This window comes from Typopeltis vanoorti, chromosome 12 (genome assembly GCF_054136105.1).
Source record: "Typopeltis vanoorti isolate ZY-2024b chromosome 12, IOZ_Tvanoo_1.0, whole genome shotgun sequence".
NCBI classification, from domain to species: domain Eukaryota; kingdom Metazoa; phylum Arthropoda; class Arachnida; order Uropygi; family Thelyphonidae; genus Typopeltis; species Typopeltis vanoorti.
In genome coordinates, this window is record NC_143560.1 from 3,410,744 (window position 1) to 3,438,514 (window position 27,771).

A 27,771-nucleotide genomic window follows, 5' to 3' on the forward strand; every position below is an offset into this window, starting at 1 on the left:
GAATACGTTGACAAGCTGAGACAAGCAGGTTATTGTTCCTCTGTATCGAGCCTTGATAAGACCCCATCTCGACTACTGTGCCCAGATTTGGTCACCTAGGTTTCTTCTTGATGGGGAGAGGTGGAGAGGATCCAGAGGCGAGTGACCAAGATGATGGCAGGTCTTTGGAATGAACCTTATGAGAACAGGTTGAGGATATGTGGGTTGCAAAAATTGGTTGATAGGCGGAGGAGGGGAGATATGATTGAGACATTCAAATTACTGAAGGGTTTCTATAAAATTAATTCAGAAGATATTTTTGAGAACAGGGCTGGTTGTGGGAGGACTAGAGGACATCCATGGAAACTGGGCAAAAGCGTGGTTAGTAAAGGTGTTAGAGCTGGGTTCTTTACTTTTAGAGTGGTGAATGAATTTGGCTGGAGAGCTGATATGCTATCCACTCGGCCAACCAAATGAATCAATATCGATGCATTTATGATCAATAAATTGTTGAAACCTTAGTAGAACAAATGATGAGTAAAAGAAACTTAGACAAGTTAAAGACCTGTGCAATTTGAGATTATGTTTCAAGAAAAATAACAAAATGTGTGTTTATATTTAATGATTTTTCTTTAGAAAATTAAACAAGCATTCAAGTATAATCTGCATTAGCTTAACTTACCTGTACAAAATGAAAACTTTCTTTCATTGTATATAAATGGCAGCTTATCACATGAAGTAATAGATGAAATGACACCATGAGGTTCAAGAATAAATCCATATTTCAAACTGTCAAAAGAAATTACATTATCAATAAGAATCAGTAGTTTTTTTTATTTTCTTCTTTTTTTTTTTTTTTTTGAATTATATCACTTTTGAATTATATTGCTAACACAAATACAAATGTACAGTACCAATATAAAAAACTGCATTGGCAAGAAATAATATAGTGAAGACTGCCACCCTGGTTGGTCAAGTGGTTAGCATATTGCTCTCCAGCCAAAAGGCTGCAGGTTCGAATCCCACTGTGGGCATGGATGTTTGTGATTGTCTGTGAAAATACTAGTGGTGGTGGGTGCTGCTGGTGTACATGATGATGGTAGTTGTGGTTCGTTGTAGTTGATGGATTGAATGGTGGAGACAGAGAGCTGTAGAGTAGGTGCCCTCCCTTGATGAGTCCTTGGACTCCCTGGAGGTGTCACATAATAATAATAATAAAAAGACATTTCCCAGCACAACAAAAACTCTTATATGCATTATTCAAAAAAAAAAAGCAATAAAATACATAACTTTTTAAATTGATTCTTGAAAAGCATTCAAAATTAATCACAAATGATGACAGGTCTATGAAATGATTCCTATGAGGATTTTAAAGTTTGTTTTTAGTTCATAGGTGGAAAAGAATGAGTGCAATGGATTGCCAGAAATAATTGTGAGTACCTGGACAGGAAATGAATTTAAGGAGAAGTATGATAAGTATTGTGTGTAGGTCTCCTGTAATGAGTCTTCTGACTCCATTGAGATACCCATATAATAGTAATGATAATAACAGAAGACTAGTTGTGTGAATGACATCAATACATTGTGTATGAGGTGAAGGATAACATTCCAAAAAAAAAAAGAAAGTGACCCTCAGGGTTCAGTTCTGTTCTTGGACCATTACTTTTAAATTTATTTGATAATGATATTTTGTGTAGACTGACAGGGAATATTCAGCTGTCTGCTGATGCTTTCTTCAAAATCATGATCTGTTTGATCATCGATCATCAGCTGTTTGCTGATGATTCTTTCTTGGAATCAGCTTTCTTTTCTAGCAAGAAAAACTAAAAATTATAAAGCTTATTATTATTATTATTATCCTGAGACCCCATATGACAAAAGGGTTCTCGTGGAGGGCCCTTTTTTTCATACACATAGCCCATCATTCTATGCCTTAAACACATAAAATTCTCTGCAGACACCATATTATTGGGCAATGCATTCTAATCATTCATAACTCTCCATTCAAAATTCTGCTTCTCACCCTCCTTATATCCAGGGTTAATCTCTTCTTCTCACCAAATTTCCCACCATTTTATGAAAAACCTCTTCAATGTTAATCCTATAATAACCTCTTACCAATTTGTACATATTTCTATCATATCACCCCTCTTCCTCCTAACCCATAGCCTATGCAAATTGCAACATCTCAATCTTTCTTCATATTCAACATTCCAGAGATCAGACTCATATTAAACAAATATATCAAGGCAGATGTCAACCCCTGACACATTCCTTCAAAATATGAGGTAATATATCATCAAGTCTCATAGCCTAATATCAAGTTTGCTTCATTCCCCATGTACCTCATCCTCACTCACAGTCAGTCTCTCCTCCTCATCATCCACTGCTCTCTAACTCTCCATGATGGCACATTCACAAGGATGAAAGATCTTTATGAACTGCTCATTAAATATCTCAACTACATCCTCTGCAGAAGATGTTCTTATGTCATTTTCTCCAAACAATGGCATCCTATCATAATCATTCTTTTTTTTTTTTTTTGCTGTGTACATATCGAAAGAACTCCCCAGGATTTTTTTTTTTTTTTGGCTTCATTAGCCAAAAAAATGCTGTTCATAATGAACTTCTGCTTCATTGTATTCTTTTCTTTGTATTCCTCATGGAGTTGATTATTACCACTGCTCTTATGTTGCCTTCATAATGCTATTTTCTCTGTATTGCATGCTTAATCTCTTCAGTTATCCATTTCACACCTACCTTATTTAACCTTCTGAGTTTTGGAATATATTTAGACATTGCTTCTCCTAGATAGTTCTTGAATATCACTCATGCAGCATTAATCTTCTTCAATCACCAGCCTTGTAATTCCATGTGTACATATCGAATTCCATGTGTACATACCCTTTTCTCATGGAAGTCCTTATATGGTTGGTAACCAACTAGGTAATCACTTCATGGTCACTCTCACCAACTGGATGAAGATCTGACACCTCATTTATAATAACATCTTCGATTACTGAAGATTTGATCATTATATGAATTATAATGATCAAATTCAAGCCCCTCAATCCTCGTGTGCCCTCTGTTACATACTGCCTGGAATAGCTGTCCCTCAGAAACTCAAGAAAGCCATTTTCTTTACTTCTAGTTATCTTGTCACCCTAATCTATATTGCCATAATTAAAATCACCTATAATGATTGCCCTTTTCCCATTTACTCCTACATTTCCTGGTCACTACCCTCCACGTTACCAGGTCTATAGCAACATTCAACAAAGTATTTCATTCTATTCACCTCTATCTCACACCATACTGCCTCAAAACCAGTACCACTATTCCCCGCATACCTACCTACCTACTTGTATGGATATAACTCTTTTTCTATCATCAATAGCATTCCACCTCCCTTTTTATCCTTTCTGTCTTCATGAAATACATCATACCCTTCCATCTCTATTTCTGTCAGAATGTCATCCCCATTCTACCATGTGTCATTTATTCCAACAATTTTTGGGTGAATGAGCTCAATCAATGCAACCATTTCATTTCCCTTGTTTCTGATACTTCTAGTCTTCATATACAAACATAACAGCTCATTCCTGAATCTATAACAAGTTTCACTGATACCACTTCTTAGCTGTGACCTCCATACTTTCTCTGAGCCATTTATTTTTCTCCTTACTCATCCCTGAACCTTCTTCAAATCCAACTGTTTTCCCTACTTCCCAGGCATCCCATCATAATCATTCTTTTTTTTTTTTTTTACTGTGTACATATTGAAAGAACTCCTCAGGATTTTTTTTTTTTGTTTTTGGCTTCATTAGCTAACTGCTGTTCATAATGACTTCTACTTCAACTGGGCCATCCTCCTTGGCTTTTCTTTGTATTCCTCATGGAGTTGATTATTACCACTCCTCTTATGTTGCCTCCATAATGCTATTTCCTCTGTATTGCATGCTTAATCTCTTCAGTTATCCATTTTGCACCTGCCTTATTTAACCTTCTGAGCTTTGGAATATTTTAGACCCTTCCCTTTTTATCCAGATACATTCACATTCTCCTTGGAGCATCAAACTTTCTCTCACTGTGTGAAAAAGGTTGATATCAAACAAAAAATAAAAAAATATTTACTGATATTTTTATTTCATAATGTAATAACGTTTTTGGATTATATAATATAGTTTATTAAGCATAAATTTATTATACAGGATCATTAAATATAAGTAAAATATATATGATACTTTTAAATAAAAAGCTTATATAGCAAATATCTTAACAATAGATAGTGAAAAATGTCATACTCTTTAGTTACCTCATTATATAACTAAAGAGTATGCTTATTTGCATATCACGAGGTAAATGTGTAAAAAATTAATGAATATTACAAATTTTTAAATGTACTTCATTCATATGTAACATATCAAGAAAGATAGCTGGTATGCCATATCATTGCATACCATTCCAAAAAATGCACTGCCTCTCTTTAAACTTATTCATGACAAAGCATTCCTGGTTACCTGTGCTAAAGATTTCACTTATTCTCCACTTTCCAAGCAAATATTATATAAATTTCACATGTGATCCCTTGTTTTATCTTAACTTGTCATATAATGAAAATTCTTCTGCATCAGTCTCATAAACCCAACTTATATGTTTTTTTATCATGTTCATTCTTTTCTGACTATCAACTAAACTTTGAAACCTGCACAGCTTTGATTTATTCTCATATGGAACATTCTGTGGAATTTTCACCATCTTAGTCAATGACCTCTGAATTCTCTCCATGATCTCCTCATCCCAATGGAACTCAGGCAACCAAACCTGTGTATAGTAAAGATGTGACATATCAGAGCCTTATAAAGAGTAATAACTTCTGTATTTCCAACTGTCAGTGTGTTCTTTTACATTCAAGTAATCTATGAACTAATCTGTCTACTTTTGCAATATGCTCTCTATCCACTATCACTCCTAATTCCTTAGCCTCACCTCCTTCAGTCCAGTTTCATCAATATAATACATAGTATATAATCTTTTCATGGCAAAGTGTTTACTTATGCTTTGTCACATTACCCAATAACAATAATTCGTTACCCACACTTATGAACTCTTTATTATTATTATTATTATTATTACATGATTATGTCCATGGAGTCTGAGAGCTCATTGTGAGAGACCACTCTAAACTATACACCCTCTGTCCAAGAAGAAACCGAACTTTTAATAGAAAATAAAACACAGGCCAATTATAATCATTCAAATCATTTATTTCAATCAATATATTCTCCCTCAGCTTCGATACAGTGTTTGGCACAGTCAATTAATTCGTTAAATGAGTTTTTTTATATCGGATTTTGGGATACTGTTGAGGATCGTGGTTACTGCCGCTTGAACGTTTTCAATGGTGTCGTATCACTTTCCTTTCAACAGCAAAAGAAGTCGGGGGAAGAGAAAGAAGTCACAGGGTGCTAAATCAGTTGAATACGAAGAGTGATTCAACACACAAACTTGGTTTTTGCTCAAAAATTAACGATGAGATGGTACATTATCGTGCAAAAGTGGCCAGCTGCCTGCATTACAATATTCATGCCATTTGCGATGAATTCTCGCTATCAATCACTTCAAAACTTTGAGATAAAACTCACCATTGACATTTGACCAGGCAGAATGAATTCTTTGTGGATAATGCCCTTGGAATCGTAGAAACAAATCAGTATTGTCTTTATTTTTGACTTCTCCAAGCGACTTTTTTTTCAGATGCCCTTCTTCTGGTGGTCTCCACTCAGCACTCTGGCTTTTTGTTTCGGGTTCATACTCAAAACACCATGTTTCATCACCAGTAATGATCGTTTCAAAGAAGTTTGAGTCCTCATTAAAACATTGTGTGTTTTAATAAAGTCCTTGCAGTGTTCGATTCGATAGTTCAGTTTTTAGTCATCGGTCAACTTGTGGAGAACAAATTGCGAATTCAATTTACGAAGGCCTAAATTCTCGGTCAAAATGTTGTGCACAGGTGATTTTGGAATCCCCAATTCATCTTCAATCAATCCAATGGACGATTTCAATGAAATTTGATGAAATCAAGCACTTTTTGGATGTTAACTTCGCTCAGTTTATTTTTTGGATGGCCTGGCTTCTCGTCATCCTCAAGCGTCTCACAACCCCTTTGAAATCGCTTAAACCACTCGTAAACTTGAGTACGGGATAAGCATTCATCACCATATGCTTTTTGAAGCATTTGATGCATTTAGGTAAAACTTTTACCAAATTTATATTTACCACAAAAGTCAACCGCAGCTGTCTGTTTGAAACTCATTTTCCAAACACACTATCACTCTTGGCACCTATAACTCAGCTTCTAATGAAACAAATGTCATAAACAGTTGACACAACACTAATGAAGGTTGCCACTTTCAACAACAAAAACATACAACAAGTGTCACCACTAGTTTCTTCTATTTCCGAAAAGTTCAATTTCTTTTTGGACAGAGGGTGTAAAACACTAAATGATCCATTACCTACAGTGCATGATGCACCATTTGCACAACACTATGTACTGTAATTGCATGTGCCATCTGGCCAAATACTATTCTGCAGTATCTTAACATTAACCTTTATTAACTACTGCCATCACTCGTTTTGCATCATCAGCAAACAACTGAATATTTCCCACAAATCATTTCCTATATTACTAATGTACAAATTAAACAGTTAGCAGTCCACTATAGAGCAGTGTGGGACTCCACTTGTTATCTGCATTTTCCTAGATCCTATCCCACTATATGTTGCTTTCTAATGTGTCTGCTACACACCCTCTTATGGTCAATGGGAAAGCATGTCATTAAAATATCCAGAAAGATAGACTACTGGTATTTTCTTTTTCTATAGTGAATGTAGATGTTGGCTGTTGAGGTAGAGGAGGAAAAAGTCTGATATGCTGAGCCATGTGGTCAAATAAAGAATACATCATCATTTGGCCACATGGTCAAATGAAGAAAACATCTGTAATGTATCTTAGCTAGATAGAAGGTATAAGAACAGCAGTATCAAGAGCATGTTTTTCAAAATTTCCACAGAGAAACTGGCTATAGAAGGAGGGAACCTGCAGCTGTATCCTCTATCTGTTTATACATAGTGCCTTTTCAAGTGAAGCAACTGGTATGGAGAGCAAATCTGAAATAAGTGATGTTGTGGAGGAACAAGGCAGTTTTAAGTAAAGTTAAAGTATCATTGAGTTAACAGAATATCAACTGACATGAGTTGTTTCCCATCATCCCTTCACTCCCAACAATATGGTAACATTAGACCCCTTGTTAATAGAGCCTTCAACTTGTTCCAACCATTCTTCCTTCATAGCTGAACTCACCTTTACTCAATGTGCTTTCCTATGCGATGGCTATAATGCCAAAAAGATAAATGCAATAAATGTTCCTCCACTACCTTACCTCCCTCTCAACAAACACATTATAGTAATGCTTAATAGCATTTCCTATACCCAGAGCACCTCAAAAAAAAAAATAATAATCATAACTTTTAAAGAAATATAATTTTTTGCACTGCTTACCAGCATTATATTAAACAGGCTGCTCTTATCCATTCTCCTAAGGATCAGCTCCCTCCTGTATCCATTTCAGGTATGGAGAGGGTTCCTTGTTCATGCAACCCAACCTGTTGTATTGTGGGCAAACTTGGAAATCTATCAGCATCTGTTTTGAGGAACACAAGAAATATATCTGCCACCACCACAACTATGGTCAGTCAGGTCTAGTTGACCATGCCTTGCATGGAATCAAATAAGAAAAAACTACTTATATGCTTCACTGCAGCAAATACAAACTTGAAAGACTTTTTTTTTTTTTTTGAAATTAGCAGTAGCAGATTTACGAAACCAACTCATCTAAATAAATAAGGCTGTATGAAATTTCACAAGATTTTGGGAAACAGGTTCTTAGACCACCCAACAGCAAAGTATAGGTACCAGCATCCTTAGAAGTCCCCCCCCCCTTAGGACATTATATAAAATATTGAAACTATTAAACCTGTATTTAATGTGTCGGCCTGGTTGGCTGAGTATCCACTCTCCAACTAACAGGCTGCAGGTTCAAATCCCTCCATGGGCATGGATGTTTGTAATTGTCTTTAGGTGGAAGATGAATGTCATCGCCTGGTGTGAGACCACTGCCCTACTTATTGAAGGCCTGAAGCAGCTTGAGAAAGTTCCATGTCTGGTCTCCAGAGCAGGGTTCCAGACTATGTAAAAAAATAAATGAAAAATGCAAAAAAAAAAAAAATCTTTAGCCCATCCACAGTACAAAATGTACTATTCATCATCATCCATCAGTGGCTTTTAACAGGCACTTAAGCACCCATAGTCTTCCAAGTGTTCTTGGACTTCTCAACGTAATACAAGGATAAGGCAGTTATCCCCCATGCCTCTAAGTACTCTTGTCTGTAAATTGCATGTGTTGTTCTACTGGCCAATTTGTCTGTTTTGAGGGATGAAAACCCTCTACCTCCATATAAGACTGGTTAACTCATCTTTAGTTGAAAAAGACCAGATAAAGGTTCCTCGTGTCACTGACAAGAATCGAGCAAAGGTCTTTCTAACCAAAAGGCTTCATCTATACTGACTGAGCTACAGAGGCTCACAAAATGTACTATAGGTTTACAAAATAACCTTTAATAGGTGGAGCAACATTCCCTTGGCTGTGGTTTCACTACTAGATAGTAGATAGGGACAGTGGGAATGTTGTTAATCCATTCATGCGCATCACTAATGTGGGAGCAACATAAAAAAAAATTCTTTGCCTGTGTTATTTCATTCCATTAAACCTAAAGATGAGCTTAAATGAACACCTAAGCCTAAATATTCATTTATTATTATTATTATTATTCAGGCCTCCATGGAGTCAAAAGGCTCATCGGGGGAGGTCCTTCCTAAGAAACACAAAGTCTATCGTACCACTCCTTAAACTCATTGACCGATCTCGCTCTCACCACTCCATCAGGCAATGCATTCCATGGTTCAACCACCCTTCATGCATAGAAACCACTCCTCACCCTCTTGCTCACAGTTTCCTTTAGTAACGTCCAGGGATGGCCTCTTGTCATCACTCCTTCCCGCTGTTCAACCAAGCAAAAGAACTCTCTATCAGTGGTTACAGTGTCAACCCTGTAACCACCTCTCAACAGTTTAAAAGTTTCAATCATATCACCTCTCCTTCTTCTATCCACCAAACTCTGCAGTCCACATTCCCTCAGCCAATCCTCATAACTATCATTGTACAGTCTTGAAATCATCTTTGTTATCCGTCTTTGTACCCTTTCAACAGTTAATTTATCCCCTTCAAATCCTGGGGACCAAATCTGAGAACAATAGTCCAAGTGTGGTCTGATCAGGGTCTTATACAACGGAATGATAACTGTTTTATCTCTGCAGGTCAGCATCCTTCTCATTATTGCAGCAATCCTCTGTGTTACCTTCACCACCTTTGCAATATGTCCCCTAAATTTCAGGTTTCTATCAATCATCAACCCCAGATCTCTTGTCTCCCCTACTTTGTCCAGTATAACTCCTCCCATAGAGTATGCAGTGTCCCATCGATGTTTCCCAAACCTCAAGACCTTACATTTTGCTGCATTAAACGATACTCCCATTCATTTGCCAATCTCTCTAGCTTATTCAAATCCTCTTGCAGGGCTGCCACATCTGCACTATTACTAATAATCCTTCCCAGCTTCACATCATCCGCAAACAACTGAATATCCCCTTGCAATTCACTGACAATGTCATTGATATAAAGGTTAAACAATATAAGTCCCAGTACTGAGCCCTGTGGGACCCCACTTGTAACTGTCTGCTTCCTTGAAACTGCTCCACCATACACACCTTTCTGATACCTATCGGACAGCTAATCTTAAATCCAGTTGACCAATCTGACATCCAGAATCATGTGCTGCAACTTAAATATCAGCTTATCATGTGGCACCCTGTCAAATGCCTTTGCTAAGTTTAAGAAAATGGCAGTATATGGCTTTCCCTCATCTAATGCTCTTGTAACTTTATCTTTTATGATAAAGTTACAAAAGCATATTGCTAAAAACAAGAGCGCCCCTTCACAAATCCATGTTGACTCTCACAGATAACATTACCCTCATCTGCCCAATGCTGTATACGGTCCTTCACTACTTTCTCCAAGATCTTACTAACTACTGATGACACACAAACTGGCCTATAATTAGACACTTCCAGTCTGCTACCGCCTTTATGCAATGGCACTATCTTACCTTCCTTCCATTCCATGGGCACCTTTCCCACAGTCAGACTTTCATTGAAAAGCCAGATCAAAGGCACTGTCAGTTACTAATGTTACTTTTTGTTAACTATATTAAGAATTCATAAAATATACTGCATAAATTACCCATTATCTAAATACCTCCCCCCCCCCGCCCTGTTTTGCAAACATATCTTAGATTGCCATTTAGTTAAGAAAAAAGTTCAAAGCGTACAGAGAATGATGATGATTATCTGGTAGTTGATAAACAGTTTGTATTACATCATTATTGACAGCAAATGATTCTGCTTCTCTTTCAGTTTAGCCTGTGAAGTTAGAAAAGATAAACCAGTATAAATTATAAATGCTGAAACTCCATGGTAGATTATTTTACTATTTGGGTAATTCAACTGTAAGTGATACATTTTCAGAGATAAATAGTTTAAAAAAAAAAAAGAATGTGTGATGATTTATTTTTGAAATATTGATCTGATTTACTCACCTTGCTTGATGTCAGTTTTTATGATGACTGGTCTATGGTCAGACTTCATGTTAAAATATTATTATTATGTAACACCTCCAGGGAGTCCAAAGACTCATTGAGGGAGGACACCTACTCTACATCTCTCCATTTCTACCACTCCACCAACTGCAACTACCTTCATGATCTACACCAACATCATCTACTGCCGACCACGACCACTAGTATTTTCACAGACAATCACAAGGATAAGACAGTTATAGTAAACATCCATGCCCACAGCGGGATTCAAACCAGCAGCCTTTTGGCTGGAGAGCAGATATGTTAACCACTCGGCCAACCAGACCGGCAGAAATATACTCTTCCTTCTTCCAACAATTTGGATCAATCTTTTGCAGGTCTGTTAAGAGGTTTTTTTTTTTTTTTAATGGTAATCCCATCCATGAGAGGTTCTTCAATTTACAGAACATTAGTGCTGTGCATTTGCAGAAATGTGAAGTGAAAGAAGCTTGTAATGATTGAATTTGAATATCTGTAGATTGTAATCTTTAGGAATACATAAATGAAGAGTGTTCCAGGAGACAGCAGCAGAAGTATTGAATGAAGAGTTGAAGAGAATTTGTTTTGTGAGTTTGAAGTTTAACTGTGAATGGATATCAGTTGCTATGTGTGTTTTAACAGATTTACAGAAGAGTGGAGGAATAATTGAAACCAATTCTGATTAACAGTGGCTGTAGAAATATTTGTAAAAAATGCAAGCAAAGCAACAGAAACTGACTGTCTGTTCTGGATGTACATTATGTGATGGTGAATAATTCTTTAGTTGTGTCACAAGGTTTTTAAGTGTTTCACAAGACTTTTCTTTTGTCTACTCTGTTCCTTCCTGATATATCAACAACCTTTCCCACTTGACTGTGAATGAAATACACAGTTTTGCTGATGACAGTACATGGTTCACCACTTTTTTTTATTTGGCATGCCTTACTCTACACAAACCACCAAAACTTTCAGAATATCTAGTTCTATAATCTTAAATTATGATCTTCAAACTATTCTTTAATGAGGTTCTGATAACCTTCATAAATTTTATGATAGTCATTCCTGTTGTATTTCTCACAAAAATATTCTTCTCTTCCACCCAAATCTCTCTAGAAAAGAATAGGTTTCTCTTCTTGGGATTATTCTAATCCCAAATCTCTCTCTCTCTCTCTCTCTCTCTCTCTCTGTCTCTGTCGGCATAAACATATCACCTCCTAAGCATCCAAAAAATTAGGTTTCCTCTTTTGCTTAAAGCATTACTTTACCTCTGAAAAGATGTTAATTTTAAACAAATGATTGACATAAAGCTTCCTATAAATACATGACTCTGTACAGAAGTTTCCATTTCTGATCAGTATGCTCCACTCTCTTTCACAAAGATATTCAATTTCTGTTGCTTTGTTTGAATTATTATGTGACACTGGAAGTGTCACATAATAATTCAAATTTTTCAAATATATTTTCAAAAAAATTTTTCAAAAATAATTCAAATTAATAATTCAAATTCAAGGTAGGGCACTATACTCTACTCTACTATGTAACTCAGTAACTTGTCATATGGCATTCTATCAAAGATCCTTGTAAAATCTAAGCATACCACTGCATATGAATCTCTCTTATCCAATGCATTTGTCATCTTGTTGTAGAATATAAATAGATTGGCAAAACGTTGGAAGTTTTTTTCACCTTGGTTAGACTATAAATTATATATTTAGTTTAATCCTTTATCCAAGTGTAAGCAAACAAAGTTTGCACTTGAAGTATCTTCAGGACTTAGGTAACTCATGGCGAAAGTGGACTGAGTTCTCATCACTTTCCTTAGTATCCCATAATGCAAAGCACATCTCCTTGTAGACATGTATAATACTATGCATTATGGAAGGGTCACTACCCAGACAGGTTTCCCTTTAAATGCAGGGTTACCTCTCCAAAAACTCATGGAGCCCCCAGATCACCCAATAATGAGCGACCAGCAGGATCAAAAACTCAGCATTGTTCCCCCTCAGTAACAGGCTCACCCTGTCACCAAGAAGAACTCTCAGTGTATGCTCTACCCAGTAGCAGGCCCATCACCGAGCAGAGCCGCTTCATCTGAGAGGGTAACAGCAACAGCTGTGCCTCAGTAAACTTCACTGGCTACAGCATTGCTATCCACCACCCAGGCATCCAACCAGTTTTGACCTAGAAGTCTCGTCAGTGGGAGCCTGACCCAGAGGTGATACCAAGGTTGAAGTAATGCAGGAGTCATATTTCCATATGCCAGTTGCCAAAAGGTGTCACACCTTCTTATTAAATTACTATATATTAGAGAAAGATGTTGGAAGTTTTTTCCCACTTGGTTAGACTATAAAGTATATATTTAGTTTAATCCTTTATCCAAGTGTAAGCAAACAAAGTTTGCACCTGAAGTATCTTCAGGACTGGGGCAACTTGTGGATACTAAGGAAAGTGATGAGAACTCAGTCCACCTTTGCCACGAGTTGCCCCAGTCCTGAAGATACTTCCAGCACAAACTTTGTTTGCTTACTTGGATAAAGGATTAAACTAAATATATAATTTATAGATTGGTAAAACATTACCTATATTTAACAAACTTATGTTAGTTATCACACAGAATCGATCCTTCACTAACTTGTTCAAGATCTTAATCACAGCTCCGGACACAATATTACTCTATCAATATGACAATATTAGCCTTAGTCTTATCACCACCTTTGTGAAGTGAAATAATTTTATTCTCTTTCCGCTCTTTGAGACTTACCATGTTACAAGACCTTTGTCAAAACGATACACCAAGACTCCTGTTAACTCCATGGAACATTTCCTTAAGGCACATGGTGATATGTCATTGAGTGACAACTATAGAGTGTAATCAGAAATCATTCTGAAAACAAGCATTATTCAAATAATATTACATACACACATACATATACCTACTTTTTTACAAATCCAGGTAATGATACATCTGCTACATGAATAAGAGAACCATTCTGAAATTATTAAAAAATAATAATTAAACTCATAGAATAACACAGTGTGAATTTTAGCATGTGAATTTTAAAGTTATTGCCATAGTTTGATTCATGAATTACATTATGAACAATATTAAGAACAATTGATCCAAAATTTAATTTCTAAATTAATTATATGGGAAAAGTTTACATAGAGATATGCAGTTGTTTGCAGAGAGTGCAATGATGGGAAGAATGAGGTTGACCAGCAATATTCTAATAATGGTTCATTAGTCACCCTCTTATGAATGCCACCAATTCATTCACCAGTTCCCTTATCCAACTGAGTTCTATTCTTATCATGCAATGTAGGCATATCACTAAGATAAATGCTTCTTTTACCAAGCCATGTGGTTTCTTAGAGAGGAATACATACCATGTGGTCTAGTGGCTAGGATACTTGACTTTCACCCAGGAGGCCCAGGTTCGATTCCCGACATGGGAAAAGTAAATTTCTTTCAGGACTGTACAATGTCAGTTATGAGGATCAACTGAGGGAATATGGATTGCAGAGTTTGGTGGATAGAAGAAGGAGAGGTGATATGATCAAGCCTTTTAAACTGTTGAGAGGAGGTTACAGGGTAGACATTGGGGAGTTCTTTCAATTGGTGGAATGGCAGGAAGGGGCGATGACAAGGGGGAGAAGTGGTTTCTTTGCATGGAAGGTGGTTGAACCATGGAATGCATTGCCTGAGAGAGTGGTTGGAGCAGGAGCGGTCAATGAGTTTAAAGAGTGGCATGATAAACTTTGTGTTTCCTAAAAATTACCTCCCACGATGAGTCTTTTGACTCCATGGAGACCTGGATAATAATAATAATACAAAGGAGTGTTTCAGGTGGTGTTTATGCAAGTTCAGAAGAGACTAAGAAAAACTGTGGAAGAGAAAGATGAGGAAGAACAAACTAGATCCAAATCAAATAGAAGTTTTAAGGACCAGATTTTATTTTAAGACAAATAGTCAAGAAATCATACAAAACATGACAAGAATATTTAGATCTAGAAAAGGTATATGATAAGGTACCATAGAAAATCTCTTCCAACATGTTACAATTATATAGTAAAGATGGACACAATGCAGAATAAAAAATGGAATATAATTAAGTTGTAGGTCAGCAATTAGAACTGGAGGATGTCAAAAGAAAATGGCTTGATATAAAGTCAGGTGAGAGACAAGAGTGCACTCTATTTATGCTATTATGAGAAAAAAAAAAATCCTGATGACAAAGAATCAACAGATGAAGTAGTTCACAAAATATATAGAGAAAGAATGGCAATTAGACCTAGACACCCCTAGTGATGATGAAATTTTATCAATATTAAGAATAACTGATCCAAGAAAATCCCTGTCAAGGACTTGATAACTAGTGACATACTCTTAAGCATTTTTCTTGAATTCTCTGAATTTATAACAATAACAAAAGATGCCATTTTATCTCATGTTTCTGAATGGAGATGTGAGAAAGAAAAAAGTTGTTCCAATCATCGTATGTTGTTTCTGCATCAACAACAAAAATTTAAATGTAATTCATGAGTCAAACTATGGCAATAACTTTAAGCACATCAATAAGAAAACCAATCTAGATAAAGTTGCAGAAGAAGTGAAAGCAGAATTTGCAAAACTTAATCTCATAATCACTTCACTGTTACCAGTGTATTGCAGCTTAGCCTTGACAACTATGTTAACCTTATTTCTGAGTTCTCATCATGTCTGAAAAAATCCTGCAATCAGAATACCCGAGAAGCTAAAAATCGATAGCAGGAAATCAGTACCTTGGTGGAAGGATGGACTAACATTCTTAAGTAAATGCATTAATGCACTCAGACGACTATATCAGAGAACCTACAACAATTAAGATTTAAAGCAAAGTGGATGACAAAATTATTATGAAGCAAAATACAGTAATCAATACAAAATTACAAAAGGTGAAAATAAAATCATGAAAAAATTGTGTATTGTTTCGACTGCCTCATATTCTTGGAACTGTATATTAAAAAAAAAAAAACTTATATTAAAAACTTAGCAGAAACTGCATATGATAAACAAATTTATTCCTGATGACAATGAATCAATAGATGAAGAGATTCACTAAACACATTGACAAAGAATGGCAAGAGACTTAGACACTCCTAATTATGAAATTACACCTAATGAAATCGAATCAATATTAATATCAATACATTCAATAAAAAATTCTGGAGTGGATGGGATTCAAGAAAGGATGATTTCTATAATAGGGAAACAGTCTAAAATTATACCAAAAGTCAAACCTAGAAAAGAAGCATCTGACAAAATTAGTAAATATAAGCGAATTAGCCTCATAAATGTCTCTGGAAATGTACTAGGAAAAAACTTCTGTTAGATCAAATAATGAACTTTATCTATTCAAGAGACCAATTAAGTCACAATCATTATGCATTTAGACCCAAGTCAAACTGTGTAGATGATATTATGATAGTTAAGAAGTTCACACAACACAGTCTTCATCAAAACAAATGACTTACTACTGATCTCACTCACTGTGCAAGAAGCCTTTGAGAATGCATTGTGGCCAGCCATACTCAACCTTAAAAAAATTATTTTACTGACAGAAGAGCAAACATGACATTGAAAACCACAACTGTAATGAAAAAAGTCAAATGAGGCTGTCTGCAAGGTTCTTGCTGTGGACCATGTTTCAGGAACATCCAGTACGAATTGTTACTAAGACTTTCTTTCACTACTGAAACAAAAAATATAACTTAAATTAAGGGGATATTAAATCCCACCTTGTTTTAAAACCGAATAAGAAACTCAAAGATTGGAATCAGAGAGTTTCATGCCGAATATAGTAAACTATAAAAATATCGGTGATTACTAGTGTGAACTAATGCAAGTAGTCCTAGTACACAGTACAATACCAGGCAACTCGCAGCAAAGGTGGTAAAGTTCTGATCGCTATTCTTGGTATTTTCCATAATGTAAAAACACATTTCCTAGGAAATGTATTCTGTTATTACATTATGGCAGGAGGTCACTACCCAGACCGGTTTCAGCCTTTTTTGAGGCTTCATCAGTGAGTAGCTAGACCAAATTAATACCAAAGGATATAGCGAAAAGAACTTATATACTCTGCTATACGAGTTGTCAAACAGGTGCACCCATTAAGTTATATAATATAAAGAGCCAATAGGCTTCATTTTGGCAATATAAACATTATTTAAATTAAGGGGATATTAAATCCCACCTTGTTTTAAAACCGAATAAGAAACTCAAAGATTGGAATCAGAGAGTTTCATGCCGAATATAATAAACTATAAAAATATCGGCAATTACTAGCATGAGCTAATGCTGATGAAGCCTCAAAAAAGGCTGAAACCATTCTGGTTAGTGACCTCCCGCCATAATCTAATAACAGCATACATTTCCTAGGAAATGTGTTTTTACATTATGGAAAATACCAAGAATAGCGATCAGAACTTTACCGCCTTTGCCGCGAGTTGCCTGGTATTGTACTACATACCAGGACTATTTGCATTAGCTCATGCTAGTAATCACCAATATTTTTATAGTTTACTATATTCGACATGAAACTCTCTGATTCCAATCTTTGAGTTTCTTATTCGGTTTTAAAGCAAGGTGGGATTTAATATCCCTTTAATTTAAATAATGTTTATATCGCCGAAATGAAGCCTATTGGCTCTTTATATTTAAGTAAAAAAAAAAAAATATAGCTTTTGCCAATGATGTGATGATAATGATTTGAGAATATGACAGCTTACATTTAGAAGCAAGCTAGCAAAGAACTCTTTAAAATTGCATAATGAGCATGTGAGAGGAAAGTAACTTTCAACAGCACCAAGTCTAAAGTGTTTCGTGTTTCACATAAGCAAAACAAAAAAATAAATAAATAAATAAATAATACCCATAAGTTTAAAGAAATATAATTTCTGCACTGCTGAAAAGCATTGCAGTTGTATTGTGGGCAAACTAGGAGATCTATCAGCATCTGTTTTGAGGAACACAAGAAATATATCTTCCACTACCACAACTATGGTCAGTCAGGTCTAGTTGACCATGCCTGTCCATCTCCTTCCTGCTTAACTCTTCTTTCCAAGCTATAGCTCCCAATTGTCTTCTGAGCTTTTCATAATCACCAACCTTGTAGTTTCACATATATCCCTTCTTTATAAAAGCTCTCATATGACTGGCTGCAAACAAGGTGATCACTTCATGATAACTCTCACCAAGTGAGGAGAAGATTAGCCTCTACATTTATAATCACATCCTCTGATGACATAACCAGATCTAAGACTCTTAATCCTCATGTGCCCTTCATTCACATATTGTCTAATATTGATTGTCCTCCCTTAAAAAGTTGAGAAATTCATTCACCCTTTGCTTGCTCACTAAGCCAAGGTGCTTATATATTTCTTTGTCTTCCTTCTCCAAATTCCCTGCCTGTAGTAACACTCCACCAAATAACACATTCTATCAACCTCCACATCACATCACACTGCTTCAACTGTTTCTTTTTTTTCCTTCCACCTCAGCCATGTTCAGATATAATTCCTCTGCTATCATCAGCAACACTCCCTTCCCTTCTTGCCTTTCTGTCTTCATGAAAAACATAATTTCCTTCCATTTCTATTCCCATGATTCTCATCCAACTATGTTTCACTTATTCCAACTATTTTTCAGGCAAATCAATGCAGCAATTTCATCTTCCTTATTTCTGATAATACTCCTGACATTAGTAAATAAGCATAACAATTCATTTCTGCTTGGTTTATAACCAGTTCTAGCCATGCTACCCCCATCTGTGACGTCTCAAAAAAAAAAAAAAATGTTTATGCTTGAGATCACAATAACTATCATACCTTGCTTTGAAAATCTTCAGCTTGGGAAAGGTGCTTCCAATTCCCTTGTATATGCATAATACATGGGCTGATATCCCATCTAAGCCTGTGACTGTATTTGCATTAGGGTCACTCAGAAAATGATCAGTCATCAGTAACTCACCTATTTTGTATACTTCTGTTACCCCCCTACCATTGCTATTTGTTAAAGTTATCTTTTCATAATCAATTCCTTTTACTCACCATATAGTGAAAGAATTGTTTGGAGTTTCTTTTTGGCCTCAGCATCTTTCTTGCATGTGCTTTGTACTGCTCATTGGCTTACTGATCTTCTATTTTGAATTGGTTTTGAAAGAGGTTTTAGTGGGTTGGTGTTTGGACTGGAAAATGGGACTGTCACTTCAATATTGCTAAGCATAAAGTTATGCACTTTGGCCAGAGAAGATGAAATGAATTTTATCATACTGGAGGAACATTGTGCTTTAAGAGGTTCAATGTGAGGATTTGAGGATCTTTTTGTAATAGGAACTGAAGTTTAGGGGATACATTGTGAAAGTTATAAAGATTACCCAGACAATTGGTGCTATAATGTGAACAAACCTGACAAGTATGGAAAAGGAGGTGATAGTTTCACTGTATAAGACACTAATGAGGCATCATTTTATCAGATCTAGTCACCTGACTATATTGGCAATAAGGAAACACCAGAGAGAGTGTGCAAAGATGAATAACTACGACTGTCTCAGGATCAGAATGTTAAGTATGAAGATGTAATGAGGGAATGTAGCTTACAGAGCTTACTAAATAGGAGGAGGAAGAGATATGAGTGAAATGTATAAGATGGTGAGTGAAGTAAGTCAGAGAGACACGGAAGAATTATTACATATGGTAATGGGTGATGGAAAACAAGATGTCATCCCTTAAAACTGTATAAAGGTCATGTCAATATGGAAGTGAAAAAAATATTTTTTGCATGGCAGGTAATGAGTAAATGGATTGCATTGCTGGAGTGGATGGTGAGTGTTCCAAGCTGAAGGTTTTCAAAGCAAGGTATGATAGTTACTGTGGTCTCTGAGTGTTCAGCCTCCCTATAATGAATCTTCAGACTCCTTTCAGGCTTGGAAGCAATATTAATACTAATAATAGTAATCAAAAATTTTCTTTGAGAGCAGAGATTTAATGCAACTGTATGCATATAAGTAGATAATATGATTATATTTGTTGAAACATATAATATAACTTGAAAGAGATAAGTATAGTATAAGAGAGGATATGGAAGAATTATTGTGCGGGGTGAAAATAAACTGCAAAAGAATGAAGATTGGAATCTGTGTCTGTGGTATGACAGGCAAACTTCCTATTTGAATGATTCAGTGAGTAGTCTGTGTAGGAAAAATTATGTCCTATATGTTGGTGTGTGTGCAATTATTTAAATAGTTGAAAGGGTTTGTACTGGTAGGATAAATAACACTTGAATGGGTTCAGTGTTAGGTGTTTGGAGAATTGTTTTTCATTGAAAGCATGAATGTGAATAGTCAGAGAAAGTAGATGTATTTGCATGAAAGCATGGATGCTTGCATTGAATTAAGAGATCAAAATTGTTAGCATAATGACATAAAGAGTAAGAGAGAATGATAGTGTGTTAGAGATGACTGCAGGAATGCTAGGATTAGTTTTGTCAAGAAAGAAAGTGAAACTGAGGAAATGCGATAAGAGATCTGATTGAGGGATCATCTCCAGCTTCCTATTTGAAGGTTATGTTTTAAGAGTTACATAAACAATCATCATCCTGGTGCTCAACTATTATGCTTTATATACTAATGCCAGAAGCATGTCAAGGAGTCCTTAGCATTGGTAGATGTGGTAGGACTAAAAGGTTTTAGCTTCATTGAGACCTTGCTGACAAAAGAGATCCTTACAAAAATATAATGTGACAGGTTCAGTTATTTAATTCAGACAAGATAGGCAGCATGGGAATATTGCTAATGATTGCTAAGGAGTTACATCCAAGAGCAGAAATCTTCAATGGTGTTCAACGGTGATAAAAAGAGTAGTATGAGTAATACAGCAATAGGTTCAAGGCTGTTTGGTGAGAGATAGAGGTGGACTAGACAAAATACACAGTTGGATGCTGATGCAAACTAGGAGTATCTCTGAAGAAAGCTCTGAACTGCATACACAAATAAATCATATGGATTTTTTTTTTAATGTTGTTCCCACCCATGAAAGGTTATTCGTAAACCTACAGTAAATTTTTGTACCATATACAGGTAAAGGATTTTTTCTATTTTATATATATATATATATATATATTGTATTTTTCATTTATTTTTTTACATAATACAGAAACCCTGCTCTAGACCAAACATGGAACGTTTTCAAGCCACTTAAGGCCTACAATAAGAGGGGTGGTGGTGGTGGTGGTCTCACAACAGGTGATTACATTCATCTCCAATCTAAAAGGAAAACTATTCTGGTATCCTTTTAGGATATGAGGACTATCATTATGAATGATTTCAGCTATGAGGGGGGACGTAGACTGAAGGAAAATGAAAGAATGCAAGACATGGGAAAAGAATATATATATATATATATATATATATATATATATAGAATTACTGAGGGATAACTACCTTAAGGTGCACAATAGAAGGGACTCACAGTACAAGAGCATGATCTAGAAATAGAATATGAAAAATCTGTCTGTAAATGAGATGATTACCACAAACAATGACAGTGATAATGCAGGATCAATATGGGAGGTTACAATGCATGGGAAAGCTTTGAATAAGAAAGAGAATATGTGGAACTATAAGGAAGGTGATAAACTGCAAAGGCAACTGGAAGTGGCTTGGTATAAGAAACAGTATCATAAAATAACCATTGTTTCTGACTTCATTCCCAGAATTAGAAGAAGAATAATAATTTCAAGCAAGAGTTGCACAAATAATGTTGTGGATCCAACATCATGGAAAGAGTGGTAATGAGGCCCAGGAACAGTATATAGTGCATTCCAGAAAAGTGATAGCTGTGGTGAGGAACACAAAATTGGATTATAAAAAGAAGTTTACTGAACAGACAAAGGGAAATCTGATGGAATTTTGTTCCTGTGGCAAATAAAACATAATAATAACCGTAGTGAATGTGGATGGTATGATCTTTCTTTAGAAATTGCTAAGCGATTAAGTGTTCACTTAATAAGATATATATTCTTCCAAGAGCCATTAATTCTCCCATAAAAAAAAAAGAACAGAGGTGGATGACTTAGTAGTATTAAAGCTATTGCAAGAGCTTAATTCCAATAGTAGTAAGAGTAAAAATAGTAAGATTGGGTGGATTATCAAAACAGATGCTGAAGGAACATGCTAGAGAGGTAGCAATGTGCATAACCTGATTGTTCCACTTAAGTCTCAGTACATAACTCCTAATGAGTAGCATGAGAGCTAAATAATTTATTATTATTATTATTCCATTATACAAGGATTGATGCAGTAAATCCAATAGGTATCAGAGAGTTGTGTACAGCAGAGGTGTACACAAAAGGTTACAAGTGGAATCCCACTTGTAACCTTCTTCCTTCAAAAAGGAAGAAGGTTACAAGTGGGATTCCACAGGGCTCAGTACTGGGACCTATATTGTTTAACCTTTATATCAATGACATTGTCAGTGGTTGCAAAGGGATATTCAGTTGTTTGTGGATGATGCGAAGCTGGGAAGGGTTATTACTAATAGTGCAGATGTGGTAGCCCTGCAAGAGGATTTGAATAAGCTAGATAGATGGGCAATGGAATGGGGGTATCAGTTTAATACAGTAAAATGTAAGGTCTTGAAGTTTGGGACACATCAATGGGATGCTGCATACTCTATGGGAGGAGTTAAACTGAAGGCAGTAGGGGAGACAAGAGATCTGGGGTTTATGATTGATAGAAACCTGAAATTTAGGGGACACATTGCAAAGGTAGTGAAGGTAACACAGAGGATTGTTGCAATAATGAGGACACTGACCTTCAGAGATAAAATGGTTATCATTCCATTGTATAAGATTCTGATCAGACCACACTTAGACTATTGTTCTCAGATCTGGTCCCCAGGATTTGAAGGGGATAAATTAACTGTGCAAAGGGTACAAAGGTGGATAACAAAAATGGTGTCAGGACTGTACAATGTCAGTTATGAGGATCGGCTGAGGGAGTGTGGACTGCAGTGTGTGTGGTGGATAGAAGAAGGAGAGATGATATGATTGAGACTTTTAAACTGTTGAAAGGTGGTTACAGGGTTAACACTGGGTAGTTCTTCCATTTGGTTGAACAGTGGGAAAGAGTCATGACAAGGGACCATCCCTGGAAGTTACGAAAGGAAACTATGAGAAAGAGGGTGAGGAGAGTGGTTTCTTTGCATGGAGGGTGGTTGATCCATGGAATGCATTGCCTGATAGAGTGGTGAGAGCAAGAACAGTCAATGCGTTTAAGGAGTGGTATGACAGACTTTGTGTTTCCTAGGAGGGACCTCTCTCGATGAGTCTTGATACTTTTTGTTTTTTTAGGAAGGACCTCCCACAATGAGTCTTTTGACTCATCGCGGGAGGTCCTTCCTATTATTATTATTATTATTAATAATAATAATAACAATAAAATTATATAAATCAATCAGTATCTCTGGTATGGTCATGGAAATATTACATTAGGAATCACATCCAATGGTGGGTAGACAGCATTATAATCCTCCATAAAAACAGTATGAGATTGTTAAAGGTGAATCTTGATTTAGCAATAAGTTCTATAAATTTGGCAAATATGTTCTCTACTAGAGCAACAGCAAACTTGTATAATAGGAATGGATATTATTATTATTATTATTATTATTATTAAGAGAGACATCCAGGGAGTTAGGAGACTCATCAAGGAAGACCACATACCACCCAAATTAACTGTCACACCCATTCTTGAATTCATTCACACTAGTTGGACACACAACATCCAATGGCAATCCATTCCAATCATGCAACACTCTATGAGAGAAAAATCTCCTCCACATTAATCTGGTATCAACCTCTCACTAACTTATACGTTGATGATGGTTTGGTAGAATGATGCCATTTTATCTCAGATTTTATTATGTAGATCATTTGGCATAAATACTTGCCATTAAGGAATGAAGAAGAGTTGACATGCTGATTGTATTAATTCATTGTAATACCTAATCAGGTCACTTTATCCATCCTAAGGGATGGATGGGTTAAAGAAGAAGAAGACATACTCCCTGTGAAGAGTTTCAAACCAGTAGGAAATTAGACATAAAAAGTGGTTATTTATAACTCACTTCCTGGCATTCAAGGAAGTAGGGAGAGAATGTAATACTTGGAGTACCTCAAAATAAACATAAATTTTGGATTAGTGTGCATAATGATGTGCTTGAAACATTTTCAACATATATATTTATAGTTAAAAATTGGATTTTAAAGATAAAAGTTAAAAGGCTAAAATTCATCTGAAATATTATTGTATATAAATTTGATATTTAAAAAGAACCCACACCATTGAAAAAGTTGAAGAGTACATCTACCTCGGCCAGTCCATAAAAATGAATAATGACATATCTCAAATGAAATAGCAAGGATAAAACGAGCTGCTTGGATAGCCTTCAACAAAATAAAATAAACAGTTACCAACCAAAACATAGATATAGAAATAAGAGCACATCTTTTCAATAGTCACATCTTACCAGCATTAACTTATGGCAGTGAAACATGGAACACAACTTTAAAAGAAGAACAAAGCTTAATAACAATTCAACGTGCAATGGGAAGAAGAGAAGAATGTGCAATATAAATAAAATAGACCATGTGACACAGAAAGGAAGAAGTCTGGACTCACAGATGTAATAAAAGCAATCTACAACAGCAAAAGAAGATGAGCAGGACATCTCATCAGAATGAGAGACAACAGATGGACAGTCAGAGTTACAAACTGGTATCCAAGAGATACCAAAAGGAAACCTGGAAGACTAGCCTTAAGGTGGGAAGACCCAGTGATTAAGAAAGTCAGAAGAAAATGGTGAAGAAAGGCCCAAGACAGGAATACCTGGACTCTTTACGACCTGCAGTCATGGAGAAATCCTGACTGAAATCACAGGTCCATTAAGGTAATTTAAAAAGAAAATGTCTTTAAAAAATACTATTGTTGTTCATAAAAGCAGATCCACAACTGTAAGCAGGATGACATTATTATTATTATTATTATGATTAGCATAAAATACCACAGAATTAAAAGATATCCAGTCGGTACATCAGTTACCACAAAAAAGGAAAAGAGAAAGTAATCCCTCCCCCATCGTGGTGCAACTCACTAACAGCCCAACAAAAATTACACTTATAAAAGCTACCAGGATTATAAAACCAGTAGTCAAGGATCTGAATGGAGCTCATGACAATACCCCAATATACGTGTCTGAATACTTAATGCCATATTATCAGAAACTATTCTACCAAATAAGGAAAGTTAAAAACAGAAAAAAATTACTAGTTTATATGGATATGAGACAGCAAAATATTCCTTAAAAAGACACAAGATGCAAAGCCAATCCAAATAAAATCCATAGAAGACCTCAATAGGCTGCCACATTAAAAAGAATACTGATGAGTAACAACATACACGAACGCAGACCACTAAGCAGATGTAATCACCCCGGAACATGACAACTGCCACAATCTTAAATCGATAACAGAATGGAAACAAGTGACTGTCCCCAAAAAAGGACTATCCATTCTCCATGTCAACATCAGAAGCATTCAAAAATACTGGCTGACCCTGCAAGCTTATCTGAAGGAAGATATAGACAACATAGACATTTTAATACTGACTGAAGTATCTATGACAAATGAAGAGGCAACCATCTACCAAATGCCACACTTCCAACAACACAAACACTGCAGACAAACTAAACGAGGAGGTGGTATAATAATATTTACCAAACATAAACTAGAAGTAACAGAAATAAACTATAAACTAGAATACGCAGAAAACATATGCATTGAAATTAAAAACATGAAACAAAAAAACTCCTTGATATTAAAAGTAATATACAGACCACCCAACTTAAGCACCACAGATTTTCTAGATGAACTAAACAGATGGCTTTCAGCCACAAAAGAAGGTGCCTCAGGATACTTGATAATAATAGGAGACATGAATATAAACATTAGGAACATAAATAACAACACAGAACAATACCCAGACCTCTTATCAGCATATAACATAACCCTATTCATATAGTCGCAGCCGTCGTAATGTGCAAATGGCAGACCATTATTTCACAGCATTACAGTTATACACTGAACTAGAACCCATAAAACTCACTGAGACTACAAAACAGTATTATAGCATTCTAAACGAAACAATAGTAAACGATGAAATCAGAAGAACAGACCTGGATGCAGATAGCATCTTTAAACTCTGCTGATGCTGTATATAATAATCTTAAACTTGCATTTAATAAAACATATAACAAATCATTAACAAAAATAAAAATATGCTCCCAAACTAAACAGAATCCATGGATAACAGACAACATATTAATAGACATACAAAGAAAATATGCCCTATGGAAATAACTTAAGAAGTCGCCAAACAATATCGTTTTATAATACAAAAGAAAACGGAATCTCTTAACAACACAGATTAGAACGGCAAAAAGAAACTATTACAGAAACAAATTAACAACAGCTCAGAATGACATAAAAAAAAAATCTGGCACCAGATTAATGAAATGCTGGACAATACACACAGAACAATACACATCAAGAGAATTTACAGACAAAGTGAGGTCAGTAGTGAGACATGTGCTAGATGAACCTGCTTGTGACACCTTGATGATTCCAACATCATCATATTTTGATTTTGACGTGATCAAAGTGGTATTTGTGTCCACTTCTGATGACGGAGATTGGCTCTGATCAGGAATTAGTATAGAATGTTATGGAACTTGTGTGAAGAAATCAGTCAACTTTGCAGTCTTGAAATCTAATTCCAAAGTCTCCTCGTTTCTTTTTTGATAGTTTTCGCTTTTGTGCACCACTTAACTGAACACGTTTCATCTTAGTTCTTGGGATCTGTTAAATACAGAAATAAAAAGATTATTTTGTTGAATATTATTTTTTTCAACTTGTTGAACATAATCTTGTGCTTTCGTGCTTTAAGTAACTCTTATTTTACCGGAGTCGCACTTCTGTGACAGCTAGGCCTTTTACCGGAGGCATGTTTCTGAGACAACCACGTGATTTGTTTTATATTTGTTTCTGGAGCCTTTTATAAGACATAATTTATTAAAACAAGGCCTAAAACAGGCTGGAAAATAAAAAATAAAATGGTTACGTCAATTATAAAAAATTACCTCACTTGATGCAATGATAGTGCCAGAAAGCATCGTGAGCGATAACACGGTGTAAACGAACCTTTGTGCACATGGTTAGAGTTTTATTAGGCCTTCTACACATTATTATTTATTGAAACAAAGTAGGTAACAGTAAGAAAAGATAAAAACAAAGAAAAACTATTTAAAAGTTAATTTAAATTAAATTCGTCATCTAACTAAAGCAGAAATTCTGTGGTGCCCCTGCTTTCCATGCTGCCCTTAGCACGTGCTTATTTTGCTTAATGGTTAATCCAGCCCTGAATGAAACTAACACATATAAACTACTTACACAACAAACTCAGGATAATAGCAAGCAAACTGATCAATTGAAAGATATTGTCCCGACACACACACACACACACAAAAAAACTAATCTATAAAGCATTATGTGAAAACATTTTATCATATCATACGCATTCTGCACAGACTACAAACTTAACAGGTCACAATGGTTGCAAAATAAAATGGTAAAACTGATATTCTGGGAAAAATCCATACTTATGCAGGTGGCATGGACAGAACACAAAATATTTAAGGTGAAACACTTATGCCACTACACAGTCATGTTAAAACATTACTACAGCCCAACCTATAGAATAACCAGAACAACATACCAGATAACAAGACCACAGTCAACAAACTACATAACATATAAGCAACAATCACAATGACAAAGCCACCCGAAACTTCTACGTACCTGACATGATAAACAAACTGCCGTTCAACAACAGAAACCTAAGG

At 35.7% G+C, this 27,771-nt stretch overlaps 1 protein-coding gene across 7 annotated transcripts in view; it reads right to left on the bottom strand.

Annotated features, from left to right (window-relative positions):
* The window catches only part of LOC150100549 (uncharacterized), an 844,187-nt gene that overhangs the window by 644,160 nt on the left and 172,256 nt on the right, over positions 1 to 27,771 (bottom strand). For all 7 annotated transcript variants that reach the window (XR_016549159.1, XM_090401348.1, XM_090401347.1 and 4 more), the window contains 2 exons: positions 13,711 to 13,763; positions 662 to 768 (listed from right to left, as the gene is read on the bottom strand). Coding sequence is in view for 6 of the 7 variants with exons in the window: in XM_090401348.1 (XP_090257474.1) it covers positions 662 to 768; positions 13,711 to 13,763 (160 nt within the window). In the remaining variant the exon portion in view is untranslated. The remainder of the gene's footprint in view (positions 1 to 661; positions 769 to 13,710; positions 13,764 to 27,771) is intronic.